Source organism: Podarcis erhardii (assembly GCF_964252035.2).
Source record: "Podarcis erhardii genome assembly, chromosome: Z".
In the NCBI taxonomy this organism is placed as follows: Eukaryota; Metazoa; Chordata; class Lepidosauria; order Squamata; family Lacertidae; genus Podarcis; species Podarcis erhardii.
This window is the reverse complement of record NC_138504.1, coordinates 25117715-25127997: the sequence shown is the minus strand read 5'-3', so window position 1 is coordinate 25127997 and position 10283 is coordinate 25117715. Positions and strand designations below refer to the sequence as shown.

The 10283-nt window shown below is 46.8% G+C and overlaps 1 protein-coding gene across 2 annotated transcripts in view; it reads left to right on the top strand.

Moving 5' to 3' along the window:
- Window positions 1–7428: 7428 nt before the first annotated feature.
- Window positions 7429–10283, top strand: part of GAB3 (GRB2 associated binding protein 3) — an 81738-nt gene continuing 78883 nt past the window's right edge. Inside the window, exon 1 of one of the 2 annotated variants that reach the window (XM_081847016.1) lies at window positions 7429–8429. In XM_081847016.1, coding sequence (XP_081703142.1) covers window positions 7971–8429 — 459 coding nt within the window. In that variant the 5' untranslated portion in view covers window positions 7429–7970. The remainder of the gene's footprint in view (window positions 8430–10283) is intronic. The other variant, XM_081847017.1, reaches the window with a different exon arrangement.

Here is a 10283-nt window from a genome sequence, read left to right as displayed (position 1 = left end):
CAAATTGTGGGTCAAAGGTCACATCCACACCATATATTTAAAGCATTGGCACCCCTGGAATCCTGGTAACTGTGGTTTGTTAAGGATGAAGTTGTAGCTCTGTGAAGAGTAAACTACAGTTCCCAGGATTCTTTGGGGGAAGGGGGAAAGCCATGTGCTTTAAATGTGTGCTAAGTGTGGTTTAAATGTATGGCACAGGTGTTAGAGCTCATTCAGACTCACCCCAAACTCCACCTGTCAAATCCTGTATTAGTATTCTGGGCTGTTCTGTAATGCTGTGTTGCAATTCATTCCTAGCTGCTCTCAGGGAAAAGACACTTGCTTAGAATGCAACATTCATCTGACTCAGCAAGGATGCTGTAATTATATTTTAATTCAGCTGCCCTTTGTCCTTGCAATGAGTACCACTCAGATTCTGATGAAAAGCGTGTGACCAAAGCAGACTTTCCAATGTTCTTAACTCACTCTTCGCGGGGCCTTCACCTTTCCGAAACACGCAAACACAGCATTCTGGCTCCTCTGCTACCACTAGAGAATGACTGGGTGACTGAAGATGCCTGCTTACTCAATTGCACTGGGAATACACCCCATATTGTCAGCCTAGCTGAGTGGCAGAGATTTTAAAACATGACATGCATGTTCTTTCTGATTCCTAGAATGCTGCAAGGTAGTGGTGGGGTTTCATAGAACTGCCTTATATTTCTGGAAGTCAGTCACTTTCTCCATTAGATCTTAAAAGAAAAGAAAATATGTGGAGGCAGGCAGTTCACTTAGCAGTGAAGAGACAAAAGGGCCTGCCAAAATTCTCCTTCATTTTCATTCCCCTCCCCTCCACTGGTAAGCTGGAGAATATTTAGTCTGTAGGAGGAAATGGAGTTGTGGGTGTCAGAGACAGCTGGAACATGTATCGTGTGTGCTGTTCTTCCCTCTCCTCCCCCCTTCCCAAATATAGCACACTGTTGTTTTCCTTGCTGTGAGAATATTGCAGAAGCACGTTAGCATTTTGCTGAATAAATGTGGCACGTGGCCACTGCAGGAGCATGAAATCCCTGCTTTCCCATGGCTTGTCATCTTTCGCAGCTTCCTCGGCCTCTATCAAGGGATTATATATATTTTTCCTTTGCTCCCTTTTTCTTTACTTTGCTTTTATTATTGTTGCATCACCCACAACAAAAAAACTGTTGATGACAAAAATAGTCAATTTTTTTTATTTGTTTACTTTTGCTGATCGGCATTCAAAACTGTTTGAACCTACGTGGCTGGCCTGAGGCATTTTTCCTGCCAAGAGGGAAGATTCAGATAGCATCACCCATTATAAGGCTGCCTACACACCATACATGGGAAACACATTTCTGTTCCCCAAATAATCATGGAAACCATAGTTTGTTCATGTGATTGGGAATTGTGGCTCTGTGGGGAGGGTAAACTACAGTTCCCAGGATTCTTTTTTGGGGTATGCAAGTGTACTTTAAATGTGCTTTAAGTTTATGATGCATACAGAGTTTTATTTCAATACTGGTGGTGAGGCAGAATCCTTCACTATTCCTGAAAGCAGCAGGGTAGTTTAGAATGCGCAGAGCAGGAAGATTCAAGGACAATCAAATAAACATTTAAACATTTCAGTGTAGTATAGTATAGTACAGCATAGTACAGTATCAACATATGTTTTTATTTTTGGGATATGGACAGATAGCTTTTCAAAATGAGAAAAAGAACATCAACAGATAGTGAGGACAATCCTAGTTGTGTTTCAGAATTCCCTTTTGAACAGAGTACTGGAGAAGACTCGTCTAATTCTACACTAGTAGCAGGCCCAAGCAAACCTTCCAAAAAGAAAAAGGAAATGGGGTGTGGCAAGAGCAAGTTTTTATTCTGAGAGAAAAATGTTTGAGAACCACTGGATGAGGGAATTCAAGGGGAACGGTAGAGCGGGGAAATGCTGCTACCCTCTGGCATCTGCCACCTGAGGCAGATGCCTCACTCTGATTAATGGTAGGACTGGCCATGAAAATGTACTTTTACTTCATGTGTACACCTCAGCCATGGACACCCCCATTCCAGTCAAATTCCTGGAGGAGGGTCAGTCACCCAGGATATCAGGCATACTTCCTTAGCCTCTCTTTCAAACTCTGAAATGCAAACCCTCTTGAGTTTCCCAGCAGCCCCAATAAGAGGCTGCTGATAGGCTGGCCAATAGATAATATCTGAAACATAGGAAGCTGTCTTATCCTGAGTCAAACCATTGGTCCATCTTGCTCAGTATTGTCTGCATTTACTGATAGATGCTCTCCAGTGCTTCAGGCAGGGGACCTTCCCAGTTCTACCTGCAGATGTCAGAGGTGGAACCCAGAATCTTCACCTTGCAAAACAGGTGCTCTACCACTGAGCTATGGCTCCTTTCCCCAAACCATTTGGCTGCCCCTGTTTCTCAGAACAATTTTGTGTTTTCTTCCTTTGTTTCTACTTCTCATCACCTAGCCCCGCTTCCTTGAGTCTCTTATCCTGGCCAGTCCTGCCTGTTTGTCTGCTTGCCTGCCCTGGATTCCCCTGGTTCTGAGCCTGCCCAAACCAACCTCTTAGGCTCCTGATCATGCTGTACTGCTCACAACCTAGCAAGTCCATGACACATAGGTCAACCTGCTTTAAAAAGCCAGGGGCAAGGGATGTGCCATTTTAATGCAGGGCTGTCGAACACTAATGAGTTCAAGGATCACACTCCCTGCCGTCAGGGCTGGGCCATGGGCAGAGGTCCAAAGTGAACCTGTAATCAGTACCTGAGCATCAGAGCCACAGGACAGCTGAGGAAGCAGGGTCAAAAAGATGCAAGTTGAATATTAGGGCTGAAGAGAGCAAATCAAGACCTGTGGTTAATCCAGGAGGCAGGACTAAGGAGTGATCCAGACGTTAAGATGAAAGGTTAACCAAAGATACAGGGACATAGCAGAGCTCAGCAAGACTCTGCTACTCATGCAAGACTTAACTGGAACATAAACCCCTTTGTACTCCTTCCTTTCAAGGAGGATGCAGTAACCTGCCTAGATAGTTAGAGTACCGCACAGGCTGGTGTCCGTTGAGGCTGGTAGGGTGGATTTCAGGGAGACCAACAGTAGGTGGAGCCAGAGCCACTGATACACAGAACAGACTAACTCTAGTATGCAAATGACCCCTTGAAATTCACCACCCTGTTTGTGTGCAGAGATATTGTGGAGGCTATCTATTAGCAGTGGCTGTTTGGACAGCCTACACAATATCTTTGCACACAAACAGGGTGGTGAATTTCAAGGGGCCATTAGTACACTATATTTTGACTCCCCCACCAGCAATTGTTTGGTTTGGGTTGGGTTTCTGCAGCTGCTGCAAGTGGTGGCAGCAGTGATTGGGTTGGACACTGTCATGACTGTGGAGGTGAATTTTCCTTTGTAAGGGGATGAGGCCAAGGACTTGCTCAGAAGAAGAATTCTACCCAAGGACCAACCTCGGAACCACTTTCACAAGACAAGCACATGATGCAAGGGTACCTCTGGCCTGTGGATGTTAGACAGCTGTCCTCTGACTCAGAAAAACCTATTTTCAGAAGAATCAGTCTTCCCCAGTATTATCATCCCTGCACAGGCTTTTTCTATGACAATGTCAGGTCATTGTTGTGGGAGATCAGCAGCCAAACCTAACAAATGCATATTATTGCTAATTAGCATGAGAAGGGGTTAACACTGCAGAGCTGTATTGCTGATAGGCAGATACTAAGACCATAGATGTTCAAGGCTCTTTGTTATATCATTTTCCCTTGTCTCCTGGAGAGTACTTCTGGTCCCTCCACTTCCTTTGACCATCATTGGATGCGGACAGGCCTCTACTTGCTCCAGCTTTAGGCACATATCTGAAGCTGGTAATACTGTAATAAGGATTTTGGGCAGGAATTAGAACACGATTGCCTAGGGTTGAACCACTGGTTTTGTTTAGTATCCTTCTAGAGAATTTAGATCAGGCATAGGCAGTCGGCCCTCCAGATGTTTTGGGACTACAACTCCCATCATCCCTGACCACTGGTCCTATTAGCTAGGGATGATGAGAGTTGTAGCCCCAAAACATCTGGAGGGCCGAGTTTGCCTATACCTGATTTAGATGCTTGCTCACTATTTTGTGACATTTTGGTTAGTCCTAATAAATGTAGTGCCTCTCTTGTGATGTTTTGCCTTCCCCACTCTTCTACCGCCCCATGATGAACATGGCTATCTACTATTTTTCTATTCTTGTGAGGGTTTTTTCAGGGTGTGTGTATATGTGTTGCTGGAGTCTAATGGAAGATCCCATTGTTGAATTAGCCAGGCAAGAGCCACTATGGCCCTAGGTATGAGTTGTTGTTATTATAAGAAAGGAAGTTGTTCTGTGCCAGAGGGCAAATGGGTGGGCTTCCACCATACCTGGCTAGTAGTGAGAAGGACAACAGCCAGGGCAAGTGCCGAGAGTTTGTGTGTGTAAGCTGGGCTAGAAGCAGGCAGTTGGCAGAAGCCTGAGAGTGACAGCCAAGCTTGATGTATGCTTGAATCCAAGGCTGTGACTGTGGGAGAAGCAATACCTTCTGGGGTGTTAATGCTGTGAGTCTCTCCATCTTTGGCTTAGGTTGTATACATATTTGTAAACAAAACATCTACAATTTGATAAATGATTACATCAGCTCCTGGTCAAAAACTATGGAGTATAAGGCCTCTTCAATAGGTCTTTCACCATATTTTCTTACCCACCTGGGGTATGATACTGCCCTCAAAACCATGAAATAGAGGTTATGGGATATTGCCTTAGTGATTTATAATCTCGCTCACATGTGACCTGTGGCCGATCGGTGTCAGGAATCCAAAACCTCATTCCAAGGAAACCCTGGGTAAACTCCTGGAACCCTTGGAAAATCATTCTGCTTGGAGATTGGGGTGGAGTACAACACAATGTTGGCTATTTCCAGTACCCTGTGCCAGAAGCAGGCAGGAGACAGATGGCATTTTGGGGGTCAAGTTTTGGTGGCTCATGTTTTTCCTGCTTGCAGAGATAATGGGACTAAGTGAATCTCGGTCTTACCAGTGTGCTACATTTTATAATCTTCAGCAAAAGGATTTCTTTAGGCAGATTTACAAAGATATGTTACAGACGATACCTGTCACATTTCAAGTCGGGGCCTTTGAAGCCACTGTAAAGTTTTCTAAATATGCACTTGGCAATTGAGGGTGGCAATTCTTGCATATAAAGGAGTGGGTTTTAATTCACACAAGCTGATTCTACAATAAATTGGCTAGCCTTTAGGGCAGGGGTAGGCAACCTAAGGCTTGGGGCCAGATGCCGCCCAATCGCCTTCCCAATCCGGCCCGCAGACGGTCCAGGAATCAGCATGTTTTTACATAAGTAGAATGTGTCCTTTTATTCAAAATGCATCTCTGGGTTATTTGTGGGGCATAGGAATTTGTTCATTTCTTTTTTCAAAATATAGTCTGGCCCACCACATGGTCTGAGGGATGGTGGACTGGCCCACAGCTGAAAAAGGTTGCTGACCCCTGCTTTAGGGTGCCATCAGCCTCTTTCTGTGTGTGCATGCAACTGCACAATTTGTTTTACCCTAACAGATAAAGAGACCCCCGCAGTCCAATGCTAACCAACATTGGTGACTGGTCCTCATTGCGACTGGTATGGTGGAAGGCAGGGAACTCAACAGGAGGTGCAGCAGGAGCCAACAATTTTAGCTTTGTTCCCTCTTATCTCTGTTGAGTTCTACAAGGGCAACACTGGCACCAAGGAGAAGGAAGCTGATAGCCAGTGCCACATTTGGACTGATTTTAGGTAGGAAAGTGGGCAGCTGGGGGTTAGCTGTGGGAAGACCAAAGTGGGTGGGGCAGTGCCCCATTGGCCCTGATGAATCAGCCCCCAAAGTTAGCCATCACAACTCAATAAGATTTCGAAGGGGCTTACTCCCATGTAAACATGTTCCAGAGGGACAGTTCACCTCTGCTTCCTTAGGAGTAATGTCTGGCTGTTTACGAACCCTGTGTTGTGAACGATGGTCATTGTGACTATTTTCCATGCATTTTAAGCTTGAAAACAGTGATACCAGTGTTTCCCAAACTTGGGTCTTCAGCTGTTTTTGGACTACAGTTCTCATCATCACTGACCCCTGGTCCTGCTAGTCAGGAATGAAGAAACAACAGTTTGGGAAACCCCCACATCCCTCAGAGTACAGTACAACCGTGTAATATGCACCTGCCAACCTAAAACAACACTTAATGCATCTGAGAAAGTGCTGGGTTCTAGTCCATGAAAGGTCACGCCAGAATATACCTGTTCATCTTGGAATACTGTGGAATTCTAGACGTGTTTCCTTAGAAGCTGCTGGGTGACCTTGGGATGGTCACACTTCTTTGAAGTCTCTCAGCCTCCCTCACTTCACAGAGTGTTTGTTGTGGGGGAGGAAGGGAAAGGAGAATGGTAGCTGCTTTGAGACTCCTTGTGATAAAGCGGCATAACAAATCCAAACTCCTCCTCTTCATCATCATCAGCCCCAGCCAGCACATCTGTATGATGCAGAGGCTGGTGGGAGTTGTAGTCTTAAACATCTGGAGGACACCAAACTGGGGAAGGCATGGGTATAGTGTAAATTCCTATTATATTTTTATTACTACAGTATTTAAAAAGCCAAAGAGTAAAGATTTCAGGCTGCATATTTACATAGGTTTACAAAGGGGGATTTTATCTATATTTTGATAATTTTATCTAATGCTCGTCCTACTCACCACAGACCTGCTGAAATTAATGGGCCTACAGCTGTCTTCTGCTCTCAAAAGAACACTGCATGCTGTAGATTACCCCTCATAAGTGGTAGTGATCCCAGCAACTATTAACAAATTACAGTGCCTAGAATTTTTAGGGAGGGATGGAAGTGCTTCCAATGTGCATTAAAGACACAGTCTGTTTGCAGCTATTTGTTAATTTCAATGGGTCTACTCTGAGTAGGACTAGCATTGAACGCAACCCATTATGCCTCCACATTTTTAATTCTATTGATTCTATTGGTATTTTATGTATTTATTTTATTAAATTTGTGAAAAAATAAATTAGCATTTGATGCATATTTTATGTAAAAGGCTTAGAGTTTGTTCTTTAAGTTGGCAGTGGGGACAGATAAAGTGGCACAGAAATTTTGTTAAACAAGCAGTACACTCTCCTTGCTTGGAGGTTTTTATGCAGAGGTTGGATGGCCATCTGCTATAGAGGCTTTAGTTGAGATTCCTGCAGTGGACTAGATGACTCTTAAGGGTCCTTCGAACTCTAGAATTTTATGATTTTATGAAATGATTTGCAGTGAGCCGGCAAGGATTTCTCACTCTCAGTTGTTTAACAAAATTCTAGCCCACCCACTCAACCCTAAATTATATTACAATGAAGAAAAGCTGTGGTTGGGATAATTTGGTATCTTTGGGGATAAATTGATATAGCTTTTGAAAACTGATTTATTTTACTTTCCTGTGTAGTGGAAGGACAGTAAGCCCCCTTCTGCTCTGGTGTTCAAAAGGCAAATCCCCTGGCTCCGGATTCTTTCGTATGCGAAGCACTATCTTTTTTCGCAGCCGGACGCGGTTGGCGGACCCCGGGGTTCTGGAAACAGAAGTGGGTGGTGGGGAGGAGGGGCACAAAGTAGACCCTTTCCACGCTGCTGCAACTGCCTGCCCGCACGTGCGCTCCAAATTTATCCGAGCAAAGCAGAAGCTTGGGGGAATCGGGCAGGCAGACCCTTCTCTGGAGTGACAGAGAGGGAGCGATAAAGAAAGAAAATTAAGAGCCCGCAAAGCGGCTCCACTGGCTGGACTTGTCAGTTTGCACGGAAAAGCCAGGCAGTGCATTGCGGCGGAGAGCCAGAGAGAGGGAGCGAAGGCGGAGTGGGGGTTTGTAGCGGCCTCTTGCCCCCCCTTTTTTGCACGTGCTTGTTTTTGTTGATGGGGCTCAGCCCGGCCCCGGCATCACGTGCCTCCTCGACGGCCCTCATTGTGTCGGGATCCGCCTGTGTGTGTGTGTGTGTGTGTGTGTGTGTCACTGATCAATGTCATGACTTCCTCCTTGGGCTGAGCAAGCGGCTGCGTCGGGGAGGACCCGGTGGAAGGAAGCCGACTGCGTTGATCTCGTCGCCCCCAACTCCCCCACCTCCACATATACACGCTCTCTCGCTCCCTCTCTCTCATACACACACACAACTTGCCCGGCTGCACCAGCTTCCTCGGCATTCCTCTGCAGCCTCCCGCCGCCGCCGCCGCCACCCTCGTTGCTCCGCGCATCGCACCAAGCCTCCTGGGCTCCCCCCGGCGGGACGGCGGGGGGCGAAGAAGATGAGCGCAGGGCACGTCGTGTGCACGGGCTGGCTCATCAAATCGCCCCCTGAGAAGAAGCTCAAGAGATACGTGAGTAACAATAACAATAATAATGAAAATAAGCCCTGTTTCTGCACGCCCGCCCGCGCGTCCCCCGCTGCTCCTTTCCTTGCAAGGTTTTCTCTTTTGCTTTGACAGCGGAAAGCTAGGGTGGGCTCATCGTTCCTTTGCCGTGCAACTCCTGCCTGCTCGCTTTCCAACTGCGGCGAGCTGGTGCGGGGTGTAAGCTCCTACGACTGCGGGGGGAGGGGGGGCAGCGCGATCCTAAAGCTGTATCTGCTAGGAAGCAAGCCCTGCTTGAATTGAGCGGGGCTTGCTGCCAAGGTGAGTTAGGGTTAGGATTGCAGCCTTCAAGCGACAACGCCGAAATGCGCATCGGCGAAGCCCGGTTCTCGTTTAGGCTCCCACCGGCATTGCGTTGCATGGGCTGATGGTGCTATTCGTAGACGTGTGTGTGTGTTTCTGTGTGTATGATACAAATACAACTGTCGGCCCCCACCCCCTCCAGTGCTTGGGTGATGGTGGTTGTTATGCAACCTGTAGCTTGTTTTCAAACCCCAAAAACCTAACAAACCACATTTTCTGTTTCAGTTAATGTGTGTGCCTGTTTTGCAACCGACATTCAGATGCATCTTGTTTGACTTTGGGTGACTTGCAAATAACTTCTTGCTCTCCCTATTGGGGGACACGCACACATAGTTGCATCCCAAGAAGTGGCGTAAAGATGCGGCAGTCTTGCAGCTGCTTCGTGTGTGTGTGTGATCAGATCCTGATCGCAGCTGGACCGAATTCATTTGCATGAACCCTTAGTGTCTTTCGTAGTTGGTGTTACGAGGGCAGGGTGGAGGCTGCGGAGAGAAGGATGAAGGAGTTGCCTGCTTCGGCTAGAAAGTTCAGAAGGTTCCGGGGCTCACGACCAACTCCGTGTGTTGCAAGGAACCGTTATTTTGCAACCCACCCAGAAACTTGCTCTCGCGGGGGCCCCCTCTAAAAGTGTGCGTTGTTTTTAAAAGCCCATTGCAAGCTTTCAGCTCAGGATTTGCAAGAACGCCGTAACAGTTAAATAACATCATTATTTTTCAAATGTTTGTGTGTTGGCCTGCCTAAAACAGCTGCAACCGTTCTGGTGGTCCGTGGACTCACCTCGCAGCCTCGGCCGCTTAGAATCCTCTCCCTTAACTACCCAGCCCAGCCGGTCTCGCTTTCCCTTCGTCTCAGCCCTGCCGCCTCCCTCCTCCTCCCGGTTAGTCCGGTCTGTCTTCATTGACGCTATAAATCTGCTGGGCGGAGAGATCCCTCACACCCGCGCGGCTTCTTTTCCTTCTTAGTTTATACAGTGCCCTGCAAGTGCCCGGCGAGAGTACTTAGCAGACTTGGGAGTGGAGGCACAGTGACTCCGGAATGCAACCAGCAAAACACATTTCCTGATCCTGTGCGTCCCCTTTGTTGCTGTCCGGTTTGTTGACTGATCGGGAATGAATGCACTTAAGTGCCCCATGCCTCCCGAGGAGGGAGAGATGCCACCTCTTAATGCAGTTCTGGCAGGCTGGCATCGCTTCTTCTCTATTTCCTTACGTTTTCCTAAACTGCTGGTCCTCCTCGCCCTTCAAAGGCATCAGCTCTCCCCTCCCTCTGCCCAAACCTGGAAAATGAAAGCAAAAATCATTGCATGGGTGGACTCTTAAAAGGTTTCTTTCTTTCTAAGCATCCTTTCCCCCCACACCCATTGGGCTCTATTCTTTTTCTTGCTTTTACTCTGCTAAATTCCCTTCCCCCCTCCCATAACTTTAAATAACCATTGCAGCCAGTCTCCAGGGTGCTGCATATAAATAGCAAATTTGTAGTATCTTTGGATTTTATTTCATTGCTGACATTGACATCTGT